Raw genomic sequence first — 23,020 nt, 5'->3', positions numbered from 1 at the left:
TCAGTGTTGTTCTACATAGAAAATAGTCAAAGACAAACCTGTGAATGACTAGGTGTCTAAACTTTTGACTGGTACTGTAAAGCTATGCCTTTCCAACTACGCCTATGCCTTTCTATTGATTTTTCCAATGTAAATACATCACAACTATTTTTGGTTTAAAAGTAACAGCATTTAAAAAGTAGGAAAAGAAAAAATATCACTTTTAGAGAGATGATCTAAAGGACATCCTCACATTATTGAAAAAAGCATAAAGGAAGACCATTGTGCAGTCGTGTATGTGTTCTTCAGAAAGTAATTTCCTGGCTCACGTGAGTGATGGCGTCAGTGATGCTGAAGGAAATAAATAAGTAATAAAATGAATTAGTGATAACATGAGAAATAACTGGACGTTTAATTCCAGATTAAGTACTGAAAAAGTGAAACTTGTCACATACCTCTCAAGCTCCAACCCACATTCACACAGATTCACTAAAACCTGCAGGTGTGAACGAGTGACTACAAACTGCAGAGAGAGAGAGACAGAGAGAGAGACAGAGGGAGAGAGAGATTAAGTTAGTATGATCTGAACAACTATGTACTGTATATTAATTTTCTTTTTGTGTTAAGGTTCATGAAAACTCATTAAGGTCCATACAATAACAAATCATAAACTTTAACATTAATAATAATAATTAATGTATTAATAAATCAGGAGCTGTTTGTTGATTATGAATCAGAGTGAAATTGACTCTTTTCTTTGGTTTGGTATTTGTTTCGTTTTAGTTTTGAACCTTTCACAGTTATTGTTCCTGCAGCTCTACAGCTCTGCCCTTTGGCTCAGTTTAGCAGCTCACATCTACAAGAAAACACTGCAACCCAAAACACACACCATGTTTAATTCACTTCCTGCACGTGAGCTTGAAATATTACTACACCATATGTTGTAGTCATGACTTTTATGATGTTCTGTTATTGTTTGCTTGACTGTTTCTGGCCCACAGAAGGCAGAACACGGGCTGGTATCTTATTGAAGGTGGAGAACAAAGACAACATGGAAGGAAGTTTGAACTTGGAACATAACATGACTATACTTTAAACATATTTGACATGATTTTTGTTGTGTAGTGTGAAGAGAACAGCAACAGGGAGTAAACAACTACACTATCTTTCAGAATGACTGGTCTATTTGGTCTGCAAAACAACACTGTAATGAAAAGTTTGATCTGTTTAGATATCTGGTCAGTCGGTGAGCTTGTTTGATCACGTCTTTATACACAAAGACATTGTTGATTGCCGATCAAACTTGGAGTTGTGCCCAATAGAGGGCTTTTGTCAGCAAATCAAATACATCCTTAAAATCAGGTACTGTGAGCAAGGCTTAAGCCCCTAATATCACCCATATTTTTATATTTTGCCGTTCTGATAACCCTATAACAAAAAAAAAAACTTCTGGCCTTCTGTGGCGATTCCTGAGCATGTAGAAATAGATAGAAAACAAGTTTCTCTTTGCTTTACGTTTATGTTTCATATGACTGGATAATATTTCTGGAGATATTAAATCCTAAACATGGCTTCCCACTTAAGATGCCTTTTTATTGGAAAATATGATATTTTTATGTAAGAATTCAGTCAGAATACTTTGGTTTTAAGTCACAAGTAACAAACAAACAAATAGAACAAAATTAACAAAATCTGAGACCTGCAGCAAAAATGTTATTCAAATGAACACAGAATGACCCACCTGCCTAAAGAACCAAGCAGGAGAACATCAGAGTGACATTTAAACCAATTAAACACTGCATTAATCACAGCACCTCTAATTCACATGTACTGTATATTAATAAGATTTCATTTCATTTAGCATAAATAAAATTACCTTTAGTTATGTTACTATAGCTAACTGACCCAACTCTGATCTTCAGGTCTAAACATCGTAACATCTTTCAGCCTCATTTAGAAATTTTACCACCAAAAACATGCTGGTTGTTTGATTTGGTGATGAAAGAAATGATAAGAACTGTATGAGTGTAAAAATGATAAGAACTGTAGAATACTGTATGAGTGTAAAAAAAACCTAAATAAAAGTGTCAGTTAGTCTGCTAATGTTGTATTATTGCTGATATTAGATGAACACTGTGCAGTGGAACATAAATGTTAATCTGTCTTTATCTTCTTGTTAGCATTCTTACTCAATTACCCTTCAAATCATGTTAGTCAAACAAACAAACACACACACACATCCGTGCTGTACATGTACTGTATACATACCGGCTCCTCCTCCCAGTTAAAGAGATTTTTCCTAAAATGCTCAGCCACGACTTTGAGCTCGTATGTGCGAGTCACCTCACGTTTTTCAGTCAGAGCTCCTGAAGTGTTTGTGCGCTCAGCAATCTTCTGCAGTGCTTCATCCACTGTCTTCCTCTTCTACAAATGTGACCAGAAAATTTAATCTATAAAGACATCTAAAGTAACTGTTTCTAAAATTCAATTGTCTTTTTATATTACATTCATTCATCACAAAACTATTGCTATTCATTTTCATTTACAAAATTGTCTTGCCAATCTTTGCTAAAAAAAAAATATAATTTGTCACAGTCCCATCTCTATCCTCCATATTCCCTGTGGTTTGCCTATTCCTCTGTTTGGGCGCTTTTCCACTGCACAAAGTACGGTACTGTCGTTACGGTACTTTCGCTTTTCCATTGACTTCCGGTCGAGATCCAGTACCGAAAGTTCCAGTACCGAAAACCAGTTGGGGTACTTCTTTGGTACTTCGGTACTTTGGGGTGGGACTTGCAAACTTATTTGCTGTCGATTAGTTATGCAAATAGCCTGCCGCTGAAACACAAAATACAACCGAAACACACAGCAAACAGTGAGAAATTAAATAAAAAGCAGTAGAAGCAAAAAGATAAAAAAACGTAAAAATGGAAAGATGGACAAACGAGGAAACACAGGCTTAATCGCCATATGATTGGATGAACAGATCCAGCAAGATTTGGATGGCACGACTCAAAATAAAAAAGTATTTGCCGTAATAACAAGCTGCTTGGAAGAAATGGGGCACACGAAAAATACCGAACAATCACAAAAAGCTGGTTGACCGAGCTTCTAATTATGAATCAACAACACCAGTCTCAGCACGTCTTCTATGTTTGAATTCAGCGAAATAACAACTGTTAATACCACGCCGCGCTTTGTGATTATGTCAGTCAGGGGTGGTCACTGATGATGTCATTTGGCGCCGGTACCAGTTTTTACGCCAGTGGAAAACCGACAGAAAAGAAGTGGCATACTTTTGGTACTTTATGGAAGTACCGAAAGTACGGTACCTGGTGCGGTGGAAAAGAGCCCTTTGTTTCACTTCCTGTGTGTTTGTGTGTGTATGTGCAACAGCATTATGTGCATGGCACTCCTTTCACTTGTTGATGTGGTGCACAAGAACCTCTTCTAATGGCAACATAAAGCTCCCTTGCTTTTCACCTATGAATTCCCAGTCTGTTGTCTTCAGCCAATGTTGTAGCTTACATTCTTGGCTGCTTAGGATTTTTATGCCTCTCCCTGCATTTCCTGCTCTGCCTTGCTCTGCATTTCCTGCTGTACCTTGCTCTGCACTTCCTGATGGCTATGTCATTGTCTGTCATGGTCTCGCCACCATGGCCAGAGTTCAATCTCCACTCAAGTCTTGTCTGCAATCCCAGTTATCTCAGCTGTTGAACACCACACTCTTACCACAGCAAATCAGGTTTGATCCTCACATTAGCCAAGCTTATGCCACCTGCTCCCTCTGCCTATTCTTCTTCCCTTAACCTTCCCCGAATCTAAAATTCAAGTATTTAAAATTCAACTACAATTCTAGTATTTAATCATTGTCTGTGTTCTGTATTTGGGTCCCATTTCACAGAACAATCTGGCCCACATGGACCCAGCAGACATGACCAGCATGGACAGATCCTCCAGCACGTAGTAGAATCTCTCCATTCATTGTTAGCCCACGTCCTGCAAATTGCAACCCAGATGCCGCCATGGTCCTCACATCGAATGGTCCAAGAGAATAATAATCAGCTGGAGCTCACACTGCCACTTCCACTGTTTGCAATCGACCCGCTCTCTGCTCAGAGCCACTGCCACTCTGTGAGCCTTTGAGCCCGTCTTCTGCATCGTATATGGGAAGTAGCCAGTAAAGAATGGGCCCTGTCGCTGCCTCCACAACTGTACAAGTACAACTCTACAACTGTACCATGAACCATGAGCCCCACTGCCAATCAGTCAACATTTCAACCTGTCCTGGCAGGAAAAAGAAGTTGTGGACTTCCTCTTCATCCCTCTTCCTCTCTCATAGGTGCTGGGTTCTTCTTTGTGGCAAAAGAGAACACGCTCTGCCCCTTTATTCACTATCAAGGTCTAATCAATCACCATAAAAAATCAAGTATCTGTTATCCTTGATCAACTCTGCTTAGGAACTTCTCCAGAGAGCTGCTGTCTTTACTGAGTTAGATCTGTGCAATGCCTACCACTTGCTCAGGATACTGAAGGGAGATGAGTGGAAGATTGCTTTTAACTCCCTCTTGGGCACTTAAAATATTTTGTGATGTGCTTTGGCTTGACCAATGCCCCAGCGGTCTTCCAGGACTTGATGAATGACATCCTTAGGGACTTAATCAAAATATTTTGTCTTTGTATACTTAGGAAATGTCCTGATTTTCTCCCAAAACCTTCAGGAGCACATATCTCATGCCTGCTAAGTCCTCCAGCAACTCTTGGAAAATCAGTTCTTTACAAAAGCTGAAAAATCCAGATTACATGCCAGCTCAGTGAGCATTCTGGTGTATATCCTAGAGAAAAGGCAGGTGAGAGCAGATCTAGATAAGATACATGTGGTGGCTGAGTGGGCAGAGCCCACATAACTCAAACAGATTCTTACGATTCACTAGCTGTCATTGCTTTATTATGGAGTATATTTGTGTGTGGGGAGGCTGTTCCCCTTACCAAACTCACCTACCCTGCTACCCCTTTCTGGTGGACTCCAGAGCTGACTTGGACTTCTCTGAGCTCAAGGAAAAGTTCACCTCTACCCCATCCTAGTCTAGTCCATCCTGAACCATATCCTACATTTTATTGTAGAATGTCTCTGATTCTAGGAAATTGGGTTCAGTCCTCACATGAGCCAAGCTCATGCCTCCTGCACCCCTTTTTTTCCATGAAACTAAAATTAATACTGCTAAAATTAATACTGCTAAAATTAATGATACTAAAATTAATACTTCATTCCTTTAATCTTTCTCTGTGTTCTATGTTTGGGTTCACTTCCTTGCAGTTCACATCAGTGGTATATTGATGTTGTATAAGAGAAATAACACACTTGGGGATGTGCTGTTATTGGAAAATAATCAACTTTTTAGTGATCACTCCACTTTATCAGACCACCTCTTCACTTAGTAACAGCTACATACAGTGTGTATAATCACAATATAGGACTATGTTGATGAATAAGAATCAGGGTATAGATACTGTGTGACTAATAGGGACTGTAAACAATGGAGTACAGTAGAAGAGGCTTACTCACTTTTTTAAGATCATCATATTGTTTTTCCAGGGTCTGTCTTTTTTCTGGGTCCTGTTCATTTTTTATCTTGTTTTTTTGGATTATCAGTGGAACTTCTGTAGTGTCGACCACATCAGACACTTGGAGCTGGAACATGTAGGTCTCTCTGACAGAGGCCGGGGATTCTCCAAGAAATTCACTCAACATTAACTTCAGCATGATCTAAATAACATCACGTAAGGAAGAATAAATACTACATTACAAAGAAGTTAACATCTGATGCATTTAAACATTGTCAGTGTTAATAATTTGTTTTGCTATGAAACTAATTTTTTAAGGAATTTGTATTGTTTGGAATTTTCTATATTTACATTACTTAATTTACTTTTTATGAATAAAATTAAAAGTGCTCATTTTATTTTTGTTGTACATACCTTGTCCCCATAGTTACATGGTGTCATAGTCACTCCTGCCTTCCTCGCATCCTTACTCACGTTTTTCTCCAGGTAGGAAAACTGCTCTCCAAATGAAGTCGCAGTAAGTTTTATCTTTAGAGTCAAGAGAAGAACAGAAAAGAAATGAATGGTGTCTAATTCAAATACTTTACTAAGATGTAAGAAATCAAAGTACAACTTTGTGGTGTAAAAAATATTTTATTAAAGTATTAATTCCTCAAAATAACTGACTGTGTCCATGTGATGTAGCCAGTTAAAGCTGAAGATATCAGATAGAAAGGTATTTCTTTTCTTGTCAAAGAAACAAGCATAGGTATATTCATCAGGGTTGCATGAAGAAACTGCATACACTGGAAAAAAAGGATAAAGGCTTTTCAGACACATGAGAAGAACACAGATAAACATGTCAGAACTATGACTTTTCAGTAAATAGGTATCATTCTAACCGTTGCTGTCAGACAGCTGATTCAGCATTGATCCAGCATGACACGCTTCCAAATAAATGACCATCTGCAAACATGGACCAGGTTGTACAAAAGATCAGCAAACAAACATAAAAACAAATAGAAATACATATAGATAATTAGGATTTTTTTTTTATTTTATGGTCATTAATATTTCCATGAGAGAGATAGGGAGGAAAAGTGTGTATGGATCAGGTCCTTGTGACGTCACACTGGGTTACAGAGATGTCCTGAAATGTAAACTAGTAGTTGAAATACGTACCTTTGAAAATTTGTGACTCTTTGACATCTCCTTCACTGTGTTAATGAGATCATGTGCGTAAAGCTGTACCAGGAAAAAAAAAATCTTTTATGACATCAGATGCATACAATTATAAGGATACGTTACTGAAAATTGTTCATTACTCATATAAATTTTTGATGAAATCAAAACAACATGATGATGTAACAACTCTACAACAACATGTACAAAACGTGTATGGAAGTAAAGTATAAGTAGGAGAAATCTGACTAAACTTACTGTGGAATTAGGAAAGTGAAAGATTCCTTTATTTCCATGGTCTGATAAGTAGATGAAGATAGAATCATTTTCACCACTGAAAGAGAAAAAAATATTCAAATAACCAAAAGATACTGTAACAATTGTTGCCATGAGGTTCCAAAGTTTGGAGAGTGTAAATGAGCTCTTTTTCCTTTAGATTCCTAGTGTCCTTGCTCCTGTAACACCTAGCAAGTTTCCCACATTTTGAGTAGGAACTCCACAATTTGTTGTCAGAGAACATTGCTATGTTATCATTCAAAAATACAAAAAATGAAAAATCGTTTCCCCCAGATATAAAACAGCTCATGAGCCGGCTGATTTTGGTTCTGCAGGAACCAAAATCTACAAACTACAAAAATGAAATGGAGAAGCTATCACACTTATATGAAATTTCTTCTATGGGCTAAAATATCACCTGAATTCGATGTGGAATTGGTGAATAAAGCTGAAATGGTTTCTACCTCTGTATTACTTTTTTTGGTCCTGTTTTCTTGACAGCAGCCAAATCTCCGCACAGTACAGCCAGAAAGTTTCCAGCTGATACCTCCTGATAATGGACCATTTAATATGATTAATAACCTGGTCAGAGAATTTATTTATTTATTACATGTTGCAGAACACAGTCATTACCTCTCCAGTGTAGTCCTTTAGAACCCCCGGGTAAACATTTGGACCATTTGGTACATTGATTATGTTTCCAGGAATGGGATTTCTGCACAAAAATATAAGATAGACAAGTAGTATTATGTTTTTTAAAAAATATTCATCATATAATGGTTATAAATAAAACCATTTATTAATATAAATAACTGAGGATAAATTAATTACTGTAATTATGTTACATTATGCAATATTATGCAGCATAGGCACCCATTGTTTTTCTACTTTTTTCTTATTCATCATCATCTTCTTCTTCATCATCTTCTTCATCTAGAGAGGGTGTATATGGCAGCCCATAGACCTGTATAGTAAAACGTTTAAAAGTTTGGCACATTGTTTGGAACAGTTCCTTGATTCTTCTTTCCATGTTTTATGTTTGCATCTTGAGTGCTTTAGCGGCACCAAAGGTTAAATTTGGAGGTGCATGTATTAATGTAGCTTTTGAACCATATGCCTGATGTTAAAAAAATAAAACAGATGTCTTTGGAATCCTTGTCAAATTCATTAACATACCATGACATCCATTTCTGCCATATAGCATTTTCTGTCATTTTAGATTATTTTAAAAATACATAAAAATTGCCACAGGTCACAAACTTTGTCCAATCTGAAAATCTTCAGACTATATTCATAAAAGTTATTTATTGGCTTTTTGATTTCCCAAAGTGTTCATCCATTACAGCAAATCAAATTAATCACCAAAGCTACCAAACAGGAAGTGAGGAGACCTCTTCTCCATATGACTCAGAGCGCTCTGACCTGTATAAGATCACATATCTCACATCAAATATCTTGTGCTACGATGTTTGACTTTGTTCTGTTTAGGACATGTTTAGAATATCTTTAGAATCATCTTTGATCTATTCTCTACTTGCGTTAGTTCCTTGTTTAAACACATTACTCAAGTACATGTTATCTACAACCTTTAATGATGTACCCTGACTCATGATCTTTTTACTATAAATGCCTCTAACCCAGGGTTATTCAAATCACGGTCCTCGAGGTCCGAGCACTGCTGCTTTTCCAGTCTTCCTTTACCTGTCAGTCAGGTGTGAAGCCTCTGGCCAATCAGAATCAGTAATTATTAAACTAACTACCTGGGAGAACTGAAAACAAGGCCTGGATTTGGAATCAAGGTCCAGATTTGGAGAACCCTGCTCTAGACTCTGACAATAAAAACGAGAACCTGTGTCTGTTTGCTCATTCTCCAAGCACTTCACATGAGAGAGAAAGAAAGAGAGAGAGAAGGTTGCTTAGTATGGTGGAGATTTGAACCTGAATCAAAATACTTACAATGTGTCTGGCAATACCATGGCAGGCCTCAAGGCCACCATATTGCATTATATCAAAAGGTTTACAAAATTTTCACAAGCCACAAATTTTTGGCCAATCTTCACCAAATTTATCAGACATGATCTTTGAACCAACGCTCACAAAAGTTGTGTGTCGACTTTTCAATTTGCATAGTGTTCATCCATCACTGCCAATCAAAACCAGTGGCAAATCTGTAAATCAGGGTGTTAGGACTGCTTGGACCACTCATTGCTGCACTATACTCACTGTTGATTATAAGCAATATCATCATAGACCATCACCACAATCTGCTCATCTGGAACACCATTATGGTGAGCGACCTGGTAAGCATGGCACACATTGGCCTGAAACAGAGATGATAAAATAACAGATATTATTTTACTGAGTTTTAAACATAAAAACAATTTAAAAATTCTATCATATAACGTATATTAAAATTACTTGTGTACAATATCTAACACTAAATGTAAGCCACTGCATTTACTGTAGTATTCACACCTGGACACCGTAGTCTGTCCAACCATTAGAACCTGCTGCCAGGAGAACCCACTGTTTGCCCTTGCTGGCCATGTCAACACCCCTGCAAAGCAGAAAACTGAATATCAGGTGTCATTTTGGGCCAGCAAGTGCTTTGGCAAAAGCATTATTATTTAAATGAATTATCAAAAAAATTTTGAAGCAGAGTTTCTGTGCATGTTTTTCTTATGTCCGTGTGGGTTTTCCGCTGGTTTCACCTCCATCCATCCATCCATTTCCTCCCGCTTATCCGAGGTCGGGTCGCGGGGGCAGCAGTCTCAGCAGGGAAACCCAGACTTCCCTCTCCCCGGCCACTTCATCCAGCTCCTCTGGGGGGATCCCGAGGCGTTCCCAGGCCAGCCGAGAGACATAGTCCCTCCAGCGTGTCCTGGGTCTTCCCCGGGGCCTCCTCCCAGTGGGACATGCCCGGAACACCTCACCAGGGAGGCGCCCAGGAGGCATCCTAATCAGATGCCCGAGCCACCTCATCTGACTCCTCTCAATGCGGAGGAGCAGCGGCTCTACTCTGAGTCCCTCCCGAATGACCGAGCTCCTCACCCTATCTCTAAGGGAGAGCCCAGCCACCCTGCGGAGGAAACTCATTTCGGCCGCTTGCACTCGCGATCTCGTTCTTTCGGTCACTACCCACAGCTCGTGACCATAGGTGAGGGTAGGAACGTAGATCGACTGGTAAATCGAGAGCTTCGCCTTTTGGCTCAGCTCCTTCTTCACCATGACAGACCGATGCAGCGCCCGCATCACTGCGGACGCCGCACCGATCCGCCTGTCGACCTCCCGCTCCATCGTCCCCCCACTCGTGAACAAGACCCCGAGATACTTAAACTCCTCCACTTGGGGAAGGATCCCATCCCCGACCCGGAGAGAGCATTCTACCCTTTTCCGGCTGAGGACCATGGTCTCGGATTTGGAGGTGCTGATTCTCATCCCAGCCGCTTCACACTCGGCTGCGAACTGTCCCAGCGAGAGCCGAAGGTCACGGTCTGATGAAGCCAACAGGACCACATCATCTGCAAAAAGCAGAGACCTAATCCTGAGGTCACCAAACCGGACACCCTCAACGCCCTGGCTGCGCCTAGAAATTCTGTCCATAAAAGTTATGAACAGAATCGGTGACAAAGGACAGCCCTGACGGAGTCCAACCCTCACCGGAAACAAGTCCGACTTATTGCCGCTCATGCGGACCAGACTCTGGCACCGGTCATACAGGGACCGAACAGCCCTTAAAAGGAAGCCCGGCACCCCATACTCCCGGAGCACCCCCCACAGGACTCCCCGAGGGACACGGTCGAATGCCTTCTCCAAGTCCACAAAACACATGTAGACTGGTTGGGCAAACTCCCATGAACCCTCCAGAACCCTGCGGAGAGTATAGAGCTGGTCCACTGTTCCACGGCCGGGGCGAAAACCACACTGCTCCTCCTGAATCCGAGGTTCGACAATCCGGCGGACCCTCCTCTCCAGAACCCCCGAATAGACCTTACCAGGGAGGCTGAGGAGTGTGATCCCCCTATAGTTGGAGCACACCCTCTGGTCCCCCTTCTTGAAGAGGGGGACCACCACCCCGGTCTGCCAGTCCAGAGGCACTGCCCCCGATGTCCACGCGATGCTGCAGATGCGTGTCAACCAAGACAGCCCTACAGCATCCAGAGCCTTCAGGAACTCTGGGCGGATCTCATCCACCCCCGGGGCTCGGCCACCGAGGAGCTTTTTAACCACCTCAGCGACCTCCGCCCCCGAGATAGGGGAGTCCACACCCAAGTCCTCATACTCTGCTTCCACATCGGAAGGCGTGTCGGTGGGATTGAGGAGGTCTTCGAAGTATTCCTTCCACCGACCCAAAACGTCCCGGGTTGAGGTCAGCAGCACCCCATCCCCACCATAAACAGTGTTGATGTTGCACCGCTTTCCCACCCGGAGCCGCCGGATGGTGGACCAGAATCGCCTCGAAGCCGTCCGGAAGTCGTTTTCCATGGCCTCACCGAACTCCTCCCAAACCCGAGTTTTTGCCTCAGCGACCGCCGAAGCCGCATCCCGCTTGGCCTGCCGGTACCCGTCAGCTGCCTCTGGAGTCCCACAGGCTAAATAGGCCCGATAGGACTCCTTCTTCAGCTTGACGGCATCCCTCACCACTGGTGTCCACCAGCGGGTTCGCGGATTGCCGCCGCGACAGGCACCGACTACCTTACGGCCACAGCTCCGGTCAGCCGCCTCCACAATGGAGGCACGGAACATGGCCCATTCGGACTCAATGTCCCCCGCCTCCCCCGGGACATGGGAAAAGTTCTGCCGGAGGTAGGAGTTGAAACTCCTCCTTACAGGGGATTCAGCCAGACGTTCCCAGCAGACCCTCACTATACGCTTGGGCCTGCCAGGCCTGGCCGGCTTCCTCCCCCACCAGCGGAGCCAACCCACCACCAGGTAGTGATCAGTTGACAGCTCCGCCCCTCTCTTCACCCGAGTGTCCAAGACATGCGGCCGCAAGTCCGATGACACGACCACAAAGTCGATCATCGAACTGCGGCCTAGGGTGTCCTGGTGCCAAGTGCACATATGGACACCCTTATGCTTGAACATGGTGTTCATTATGGACAATCCGTGACGAGCACAGAAGTCCAATAACAAAACACCACTCGGGTTCAGATCGGGGGGGCCGTTCCTCCCAATCACGCCCCTCCAGGTCTCACTGTCATTGCCCACGTGAGCATTGAAGTCCCCCAGCAGAACAAGAGAGTCCCCGGGAGGAGTGCTCTCCAACACCCCTTCCAGAGACTCTAAAAAGGGTGGGTACTCTGAACTGCCGCTCGGCGCATAAGCGCAAACAACAGTCAGAACCCGTCCCCCCACCCGAAGGCGAAGGGAGGCTACCCTCTTGTCCACCGCGGTAAACCCCAATGTACAGGCGTCCAGCCAGGGGGCAATAAGTATGCCCACCCCCGCTCGGCGCCTCTCCCCGCAGGCAACTCCAGAGTGGAAAAGGGTCCAACCCCCTTCAAGGAGACTGGTTCCAGAGCCCAAGCCGTGCGTCGAGGTGAGCCCGACTATATCTAGCCGGAATTTCACAACCTCGCGCACCAGCTCAGGCTCCTTCCCCATCAGAGAGGTGACATTCCATGTCCCAAGAGCTAGCTTCTGCAGCCGAGGATCGGACCGCCAAGGTCCCCGCCTTTGGCCACTGCCCAGCTCGCAATGCACCCGACCCCTATGGCCCTTCCTACGGGTGGTGAGCCCATTGGAAGGGGGACCCACGTGCCTTGTTCGGGCTGTGCCCGACCAGGCCCCATGGGTATAGGCCTGGCCACCAGGCGCTCGCCATCGGGCCCCAACCCCAGGCCTGGCTCCAGGGGGGGGCCCCGGTGACCCGCGTCCGGGCAAGGGAAAACGTGTTTCCATAATTTTTTCCATCATATGGGGTCTTTTGAGCCGAACTTCGTCTGGTTCCTCACCCCGGACCTGTTTGCCTTGGGTGACCCTACCAGGGGCATAAAGCCCCGGGCAACTTAGCTCCTGGGATCACTGGAACACGCAAACCCCTCCACCACGATAAGGTGTCGGCCTTTTGCCCCTAAATGTGAATGAGTGCGTGATTGTATAAATGAGTATAAATGATTGTATAAATGAGTGTGTGAATGAGTGTGTGGTGTGTAAATTCCATCCCAGGTGATCTCCCACCACACTCCCAGAGTTCCTGGTATAGACCCCGGATACACCACGGCCCAGACTGGGATAAAGAACTTACCGAAAATTTGTATATTTAAACAGTTATTTAATTATTTTATTGTACTACCTTACTGTTGAATTCAGCAGTTCAGCTGCAAATCACAACTTTATAGTAATTATATTAATAAGAGGAATAAAATACGCACTTATTATGTAAGGAGATGTTTATGTAACATTTATGGAAGGAGTCTCCTGTGTCAGCCCGTTGTAGGAAAGCTGTAACTTTAAGGTTCCTGACATTTTTCAGACAGAGGAACAGTTTTATTTTTTTCATTATTAATACATATAAGAGAGAAAAAGAAAGATGGTCAGGGAATGACTGTTTATAGTTGCTATAATGTAAAAGTAGAACAAGAACTATTTTCTTTCATGGAAACTCCACAACATGGTTATAATGTATGGTGTGTTGTTTGATAGTTAAAAATATTAATCATTGATAAATTGCAGCAGTTTAAGGAGAATGAAACACTCATGGACAGAATGTTATAGGGAAATAAATCACACCACTCATCATCATCGCACGTCATTCAGTATTTTAACACCAAAACATTCACATAAATGAGTTGTTGGGAAAAGTGACCATTGATCTTAAACTTGAATTATCTTTCATTAAGTTACAGCATTCTGCCAGTGAGTTGTAAAGCTGATTTTTCTTTTTTAATTTCTTTTGAACTATATTATTGGTGCTGAATAAAAAGTAGAAATGTGTTGATTCTTACCTGTTTTCTCTCCTGTGATGGCTTCAGTTTAGCGTTAGTTTGAGTTTGTGTCCTGAAAAGGTGCATCAGGAGTTTTTATATCCAGCAAACGTCCACTTTCGATTCATATCCCAAGCTGTCAGCAGGTTTTGATTTTAACAGACCTGGAAACTCAGTGCATCATACACAAAACCTATTCATTAAATTGGGCTGGAAATACACTGGACATGTCTAATGATACTATATTACGTAATAGAGATTGTATTTCCTGTATGTGTATAAACTATGTACAATAAACTACATTTTGTCAGTGCAGTAAATGCTCTATGTAATAAATGTGAGGGTCAGACAAAGTTATAATCTGCACCCCCTCGGGGAGGATTTATTTTCAAGCTCAAGCTTATTTGACTCTTTTACTTTCTTCACCTCTTTCAGTATCGTGTGTCACTCTTCCGTATGATGCAGAAAAAGAGTCACATAATAAAAAGAAGGAGAAAGTTGTTATTTATGATTCATTTCATGTGCATTACAAAATTACCCACAGAGGGAAGAACAGTGATGTGTGTTATAATGAAGATCTACAGCGCTAATGATGAGCTGTTTCAGTAAGTGTGCCGAGACTGACAGAAGGTCAAAGTGCTGCTGCTACACGTCTTAAAACATCAGATGAGCCATCAAACTCCCTGCCCTCGGGGTTAGGGTTAGGGTTAGGGGAACTCCCATTCCCTTACTCCACCTTAACAGACCTAACACTGGACACCATCACAAACAAATTAAAAGAGTGCTGTTAGGTGGCTGCTCTGGTCTACCAAGACACTGCTAGGGTTCTTCAGAGTTTGATGTTGTGTTATAGCGGGTGGTTGCCAGAGTGTTGTTAAGTGGCTGCAAATTTATTTCCTTCATATTCCAGATGATTGCTAAGTGGTTTCTAGGTCATGTTATAGTATTGCAGGTGGTTGCCAGGTCATGTTATAGTATTGCAGGTGGTTGCCAGGTCATTTCTGTGGTATGAACTTCCCTTCCCCTGCACCACTGCTAGACATTTAATCATGTATGCTTGTTTTCAGTTTGTACATTGATTAGTTTGCTTATTTTTATTTTGTTTTCTGTTTAGATCTTTGCTTGATTTTGAGTATCATTAATTCATGAAGTTCTGTATCATGCTCTTGTTTTCTGGTAGTTCTTGGCCTGAGGGTTGTTGTTGTTTTGGTGTTTGTGCATCATGATTAAAATATTCTGTATCCTTCTCCTCTCTTTACTCTTACATGACTTGTATCACAAGGTGTTGCTAGTTTGTTACTTGATTTCTTTGATATCACAAGTGGTTGCTATGGAGTTTCTAGGGGTTGTTAAGGTGTCACCAGCTGATTGTTATGTTATCCAATGCGGTTGCTATGTGGATAGAGATATTATGTGGTATCTTGGGCAGGGCCTGTTTTGTGGGCGGAGCTTAAATTGGATGCCATAAGCGGGAAGGGGGCGTATCCCTTTTTCTGATTGGTCGAGAGGTTATGTTCATATATGATATCATTATGATCATACATGCTTATGCTATGGTTGCGAATATGGGGATTATGTCCATATATGGTATCATACATGCTTATGCTACGTGATAAGGGGGGGCACATGGTTTGGGTTGCCGTTAAACTTTAATAGAATAATAGAATAAAAATTAAAATATGTGTTTATTAATGTGTTATTTTTAATTACGTTTTAAGAAATAATAAAACATATAGCAGGATGAATGTAAGGTAGCGCGTACACGGCCAGCGGGAGTTCCATCCGCAGTAGACACAAGCGCCCCGGGGTATTTTAAAAGAAGAAAGCACTTAAATTCATTACATTTAACCAACATGTTTAAAGAAGAAGAAAAACTTTTTATCGATATACATCTAAAATAAATGACTGCAATAAAATAAATCACCGATTTGACTCACACAGCCTCAGTCACTTACTAACCTCGTCCACTGTGTGTGCGCCTCTCTGTGACATACGCTAAACATTCATCATGCTTCAGTCTAAACTGTACTCTCAGAAATACAGAAGGGAGTGGGAATCAAACCCTGAATTCAAAGGCTGGTTGAAGCCATTTATTGGAGATGCTAGTATGCTACACAGGCATACTGCCTGTATTGTAAGGCTGATTTCTATGCCAAACTGAGTGATGTAAAAAAACACATAACTCAAATACATACTCAAAAGGCAAAACCTTATAACAGTTCCACCCAAACCACACTGCCATCAATTGTTAGAAAAACTGATTCGGCAGAAAAGGCAGAGGTCACCATGGCATTGGCTATCGCTGAACACTGTTCTATGCTGGCATGTGACCACACTGGAGAAGCATGTAGAGCTGCTTTCTCAGACTCCACTGCTGCTACCCACTTCAAAATGCACAGGACAATAAAGTGCACAGAAATGATGAATGGTGTTCTAGCACAATACATTCCAAAAAAGTTGGCCGCAGATGTGGGTGAGCATCGTTTCAGCCTCCTCCTCGATGAGTCCACAGATGTAAGTAGGGATTGTGATAAGGTACTTTAGTGACACCAAGCAGAAAATTGTGTCAACATTTCTGGGGCTTGTTGAGTTGGAGGGAGGAGATGCTAGATCTATAGCCAGTGCTCATTTAAGTCAGCTCCCTCAGTTGCTGAACCTAACATAGAGGACCTTGACCAAAATGATGATGACCCACTCTTTCTGTGAGCCAGCACAGCCTGTGTGTATGTACTCTACCAGAGTGTCTCTTTGGGGTCACTTTTGCCGGTCCCAAGCCGGATAAAGGAGGAGGGTTGGAATTGTGATATATAAAAAAACAAGAATCGACAAAAGAAAGTTCATTTGTAGTTCTAAACATATTTAGGGTGTTTTTAACCACTTTTTGTCTCTCCCACGACAATATTCCTCCCTCCTACAGCGACCATTACAATTACATGCATATTGCACATTATGCAAATGAGCCTTAAGGAACTCCGGGCGGATCTCACCCACCTCCGGGGCCCGGCCACCGAGGAGCTTTTTAACCACCTCAGCGACCTCCGCCCCAGAGATAGGGGAGTCCACCCCCAAGTCCCCAGACTCTGCTTCCTTGGTGGAAGATGTGTCGGTGGGATTGAGGAGGTCTTCGAAGTACTCCCTCCACCGACCCAAAACGTCCCGAGTTGAGGTCAGCAGCACCCCATCCCCACCATAAACAGTGTTGATGCTGCACCGCTTTCCCGCCCTGAGCCGCCAGATGGTGGACCAGAATATCCTCAAGGCTGTCCGGAAGTCATTTTCCATGGCCTTGCCAAACTCCTCCCACACCCAAGTTTTTGCCTCGGCGACCGCCAAAGCCGCGTTCCGCTTGGCCCGCTGGTAACTGTCAGCCGCATCTGGAGTCCCAGAGGTCAAAAAGGCCCGATAGGACTCCTTCTTCAGCTTGACGGCATCCCTCACCACCGGTGTCCACCAGCGGGTTTGGGGATCGCCGCTGCGACAGGCACCGACCACCTTACGGCCACCGCTCCGGTCAGCCGCCTCCACAATGGAGGCACGGAACATGGCCCATTAGGACTCAATGTCCCCTGCCTCCACCGGGACTTGGGAGAAGTTCTGCCGGAGGTAGGAGTTGAAGCTTCTTCTGACAGGGGATTCCGCCAGACGTTCCCAGCAGACCTCCACTATATGCTTGGGTCTGCCAGGCCTGACCGGCTTCCTCCCCCACCAGCAGAGCCAACCCACCCCCAGGTAGTGATAAGTTGACAGCTCCGCCCCTCTCTTCACCCGAGTGTCCAAGACATGCGGCCGCAAGTCCGATGACACGACTACAAAGTAAATCTTCGAACTGCAGCCTAAGGCGTCCTGGTGCCAGGTGCACATATGGACACCCTTATGCTTGAACATGGTGTTCATTATGGACAATCCGTGACAGGGACAGAAGTCCAATAACAAAACACCACTCGGGTTCAGATCGGGGGGGCCGTTCCTCCCAATCACACCACTCCAGATCTCACTGTCATTGCCCACGTGAGCATTGAAGTCCCCCAGTAGAACAAGAGAGTCCCCAGGAGGAGCGCTCTCCAACACCCCTTCCAGGGACTCTAAAAAGGGTGGGTATTCTGAACTGCCGCTTGGCACATAAGCGCAAACAACAGTCAGGACCCGTCCCCCCACCCGAAGGCGAAGGGAGGCTACCCTCTCGTCCACCGTGGTAAACCCAAACGCACAGGCACCCAGCCAGGGGGCAATAAGTATGCCCACCCCTGCCCGGGGCCTCTCTCCGCGAGCAACTCCATCTTAGAGTAGGATGTAATTACTGAAAGATATAAGATAAGAATCCCCTTTACACACAGGAATTATCTCATATAAAAGTCCCTATGTCATAGTTCCAGGAACAATTTAAATTTCTCCAAAGCGGGTCATATTCTGCAAACCAACAACTTTCATTTCTCACTGCACAACTCTTTAGTTCCTCAGAAAGATAGAACTATACAGAGTATGAGAAACTATGAATCTGATAATTCACAATCCATCACAATTTTTACATGAGCTGTTGCCAGTTATTTCATTCATTAAATGATAAGTGTTATTATTCTTATAGCTAATAAACTGTCAGTCATGTATATGAAGTTTGATGGATGCTGCCTAAAAAGTGAACAAAAACACCCCACACACACTAAACAACACTAAGAAATAGAGACATACCGTAACATTGGTGAACATTTTGCTAAACCAGAAAACAAACTCATAAAAATATACCAAAACCAACACTGAGGCTTTTGTGAATGTTTTTAGCTGCAGGTCTAATGCATCAAACAGCATAATTATTATGATTATGTTTTGTGGGATTCTGTGAGGTTTTATTAATGAAATGACCAAGACTAATAAATCAAGAAATGTGATTTATATAAATAAGGGCAGACAGCTTTACAGTCTATTGTTCTGGAGCACTCGGGTGTGTATCTTCATCAGGGCAATAAGAAAATATATCAGTCATGACCTCAGACCTCAGAGAGACCTCAGTTGTTGCTGCTCATCAGTCTGGGAAGGGGCATAAGGCCATCTCCAAACAATTCACAATTCTACAATGATAAGGATAGCTCACAAATTCAGATCTTTCAAAACAGTTCCAAATCTTCCCAGGACTGGGCGTCCCAGCAAATTCAGTTTAAGGTCAGACCATTTAATGTACAGAGTTATAAAGAAAGAGCTATATCTTGAGACCTACATACCTCTGTAAGCACATGAAAATTTTCAAGACAGCATAATCAGAAACAGACCAAACAAGTATGGATTTGTGGTTAGGGTAACAGTGATAATTTCGTTGACGAAATATTTTCGTTATAATTTTCGTCAACGACAAATTTTCACTGACGAAAACGAGACGATAACTAAATAAAAATTAAGTGATGATGACGAAAACTATAATAAAAATATATTGACATTTTCGTTAACTAATAAAAACGAGACGAAAATGTGAGTGAGGGACGTTTTTGGAAATGATCCAATCAGAATTAATCTTGGTGCGTGGCGCGGTAAGACGCACACGCACATTTGAAAATTAAGATACTGATCCACCTTGCGATGCGAGATGCGACAGTACATCTTGCATACATTGGTGGGTGTCTGTCTGACTTAAACTAAAATGACATGCCAATGGCTGGGAGAAAAAGAAGAGAAGATATATGGAATAATTTCACGTTTGATGTCAAGACAAACAAGACCTTGTGTAAACCGTGTGGAGCGGAAATCGCTGGTAAAAATACAACAAATCTAAAGCGACATCTGCAAGGGAATCATTCTGAAATTCACGCAAAGGTAAGCACAACATTTTTGCTAATGCTGTTTTGTCAGTTTACCGGGGTCGGTGTGCTTTTGCATAACTGAAACTGCCTCTCACTTACTTGTACTAACTAGAGAGGTGACTCCATTAGATCGTACATTAAAAGTGATTGACATGCTAAAGATAATAAATGGTATTTGTTGAATTTATGTAAATTCATTTTCAAGATAGTGATGTTACATTTGTAAACGAATCTGCCTTTAAGTTTTAGGTAGGCCTAAACAATCTCATTCATTTAATGCACTGACTCATATTTTTCGTTCACTAATCTTTTATAATAGTTATAATTTATTTGTGTCTTGGTTAACGATTTAAGGATTTAACAAATATAATGTTTGTTAAATAATGTTTTTATATGTTTGATAATGTTTTCACCACAAGAGGAGTGATAGGAGTAGAAATGTATTTGAGACTATTTGTGCATGTGAGCATGATAGAGGAGAGTAAGACAGAAAATGATTAAACCTGATTTGTTCCCTGTCTTTCTACTTCACAGATACAAAAAACCTCAAATGAGAAGGTTGGCCCACTGAGTTCAAATAAAGCTAGTACATCCCAACAGAGTATTTCAACAGCTCTTTTTAATGCGTCAAAGTACAAAATTGACTCTAAAGAACAGCAGACTAAAGAGGAGGCCATAGCAAGATGGATTGGTCGCACAGGACATACAGTATTCCTTATGATATAAATAAACAGTTTATTATTAACAGAGAACTGTTGATTCAGGTAATTTTTTCAGGTCATGCAGTATTTGCAATGGCATTACTGCCAAATACAGTTTTTCTTTTAAATAATTTGGAGTTGCACTTTTGCTTTACAGAATGAAGAATGTCATATGCAAGTTCTAAACAATGCATATCTAATTTTTGGTTTTTATGGAAAGACGATATTCCACATATTTAATGAGACTAGGCTTTATTTAATTTTAAGTTAGAATATTTTGTATATTACCACGGTTTAACTAAATTACATTTAAATTAAACCCAATATATTTTAGTCAACTAAATCTACAGTAGATTTAGTCGACTAAAATCTTATGCTTTTTAGTCGACTAAAACTAGACTAAAACTAAAACAAAACAGATGACTAAAATATGACTAAAACTAAAATTGCATTTTAGTCAAAAGACTATGACTATGACTAAATTGAAATCTGCTGTCAAAATTAACACTGTAGGGTAAAAGCCCCTTCTCAACAAAAAGAATATGGAGCATGAGTTAGGTTTGCATACTTATATCTGAACAAAGTACAAAGTTCTGGAACAATATCCCTTTGAATGATAAGACCAAAATGGTCATCATGCACAGCTTCATGTTTGGTGAAAATCAAAAACAGTGTATTATGAGAAACACCTCATATCAGCTGTCAATCATGGTGGTGGAGGAGTGATGATGTGGACTTGTTTTGAAGCCACATGACCTGATAAACTTTCAGTCATTGAGCCAATGATGAACTCCACTTTATACCAGAATATTCTTGAGACAAGATTAGGCTTTCTGTCCAGCAGCTTAAGCTGGGCTGAAGTTAGGTCATGCAACAGGACAGTGAACTCAAGAGCACCACCAAGTCTTTGAGTGCATACTGCCCTTCAGGTTGGGGGGGGGGTGGCTTTTGGCGCTGGCGGTGCTCCGGGCATGGTTCGAATTACTGGGGGTACCGGGGGGTACAGTATCCCCCGATCAAGATCCAGACCCCCCCCAAAGAGACAAAAATAGCAGTTTGGGGGGGGGGGTCTTAACATTTTTCTTTTGTTGTAAAAAAAAGATAACCTCACCTTGTAGGAAAATTTTATGTAAAACGATTTCAGACACCCCTAATGTGGACCGTACCATTTTAACCACCTCAGCGCTAGAAGCAGCCAGTCGGTTGCATCATTCATTCTCATTGAGTGACCTGTTCATTGTGTTCGTCTGTCATGGTATTGTTTGTCGTCCATTGGTAAATGTAAGTAGCCAGCAGAAGTCAAGCCTGTTGAAAATGTGTTATTTTACAACCTTCATTTATTCGTTTAAGTGTTTAATCTACTAATGCAAGCTGACGTCTTTATAAATTGAATTACTTGCCATTGTCCTTCTGAGGCCGGTACAGTCAACGTTAATTACGTTAACTAGCAAGATAAACTAAGTTCTCTATTTAAACCAGGCTTATTTGGAGAAGGTAAAATCGATCATGGTCATTTTCCAAGGAGATGAACTCCCTATGTTTTCATTCTCATTTTATCATGAATAAATTGTGCCTTTCTGAAATTAGTTCGCCATTTAGCAGGGAGATGGCAGGATCAGGACAGTGTGCAGGACAGTGAGCAGTCAGTAGGAAGATGGCAGGATGAGCACAGCGCGCAGGACCAAGAGGTGAGTTAGAAATTAGGCTGTACTTTAAGATCTACTGTGTCATCAAGACAGATATTAGCCTAATAGGCAAATATTTATTTCTGAAGGTTGTTGGAGCTGGGGGGACTGAGAGGGCAGGAATTACACCAGACTGCTGGACGTGACCAGGCTGTTTGTAAATGTATAGGCTTATTACTTCTAGGATAATTCCTGGCAGTTATCAAATCCAAATTCTTTTGGATAGGCATAAGGATAATGAGATCTTCTGTATTGATTCTCATTGTGTCGCATGTCCAGACCATGACCGTGTGTTACATACATGTTAGTAAACATGCCTAGTGCATCTTGCACTCTTATCATTGATCCTGGTGGCTATTCGTATTGACGCGGTAGCGGACCGTAATGGTCATAGAAGTGTTATGAAGGCAGTACCCCCCAATTATGGAGGGGTAATTCACACTCTGGAGGAGAGTAGTAGAACAGATACCTGGTCAAATGAAGTTAGAAAAGCCATACCAGCACCTTAAAGGGGAGCTGTCAGTGTTAGATGGAGTTCTGTTAAAAGGCACAAAAATAGTCATACCCACGTCCATGACATCACAAATGGTCAGATTAGTTCATGAAGGACATTTGGGTGTAGAAAAGTGCAAAAGACGTGCACGGGGTGTTATACTGGCCGGGCATGCACAAGGACATTGAAGCTTATGTACAACACTGTGAGACTTGCCAGCGCTACACATATCGACGGCCAAAGGAGCCCATGAGGCCACAGGAAAAACCTCGAGATCCATGGAGAGAAGTAGGAATGGATCTTTTCCAATTGAAAGGCAAAGATTACCTCCTAGTCATGGACTATCACTCCACATGCCCTGAATTTGCAGGGCTGAGTGACATGACAGTGGAATGGGTCGTGGCATGTACAAAAGCCATGTTTGCACGCCATGGATGACTGTTGT

At 42.3% G+C, this 23,020-nt stretch overlaps 1 protein-coding gene and 1 long non-coding RNA gene across 2 annotated transcripts; both read right to left on the bottom strand.

Moving 5' to 3' along the window:
• Window positions 1-6: 6 nt before the first annotated feature.
• LOC111849623 (uncharacterized) lies at window positions 7-2,357 on the bottom strand. Its single transcript, XR_002839593.1, has 3 exons — window positions 2,248-2,357; window positions 435-502; window positions 7-330 (listed from the first exon to the last, which is right to left on the bottom strand). It is a non-coding gene; the product is annotated as an uncharacterized lncRNA (long non-coding RNA).
• Window positions 2,358-4,790: 2,433 nt separating this feature from the next.
• LOC111849632 (legumain-like) lies at window positions 4,791-9,582 on the bottom strand. Its single transcript, XM_023822687.2, has 10 exons — window positions 9,457-9,582; window positions 9,205-9,302; window positions 7,615-7,696; window positions 7,446-7,531; window positions 6,964-7,039; window positions 6,706-6,768; window positions 6,426-6,489; window positions 6,211-6,329; window positions 5,959-6,072; window positions 4,791-4,814 (listed from the first exon to the last, which is right to left on the bottom strand). Exons 1-10 carry the CDS (start codon window positions 9,526-9,528, stop codon window positions 4,791-4,793), a joined length of 798 nt encoding a protein of 265 aa, XP_023678455.2. The 5' UTR covers window positions 9,529-9,582.
• Window positions 9,583-23,020: the final 13,438 nt, after the last annotated feature.

This window comes from Paramormyrops kingsleyae, chromosome 5 (genome assembly GCF_048594095.1).
Source record: "Paramormyrops kingsleyae isolate MSU_618 chromosome 5, PKINGS_0.4, whole genome shotgun sequence".
NCBI lineage: Eukaryota > Metazoa > Chordata > Actinopteri > Osteoglossiformes > Mormyridae > Paramormyrops > Paramormyrops kingsleyae.
This window is presented reverse-complemented; position numbering and strand designations above follow the sequence as displayed.

Coding starts and splice junctions, on each gene's coding strand:
- LOC111849632 (XM_023822687.2), bottom strand. CDS start 9,528: ATGGCCAGCAAGGGCAAACAGTGGGTTCTCCTGGCAGCAGGTTCTAAT. Junction 6,490..6,705: donor AGAGTCACAAATTTTCAAAG/GTACGTATTTCA, acceptor CCATGTTTGCAG/ATGGTCATTTATTTGGAAGC. Junction 6,330..6,425: donor TCAGCTGTCTGACAGCAACG/GTTAGAATGATA, acceptor CTTTTTTTCCAG/TGTATGCAGTTTCTTCATGC.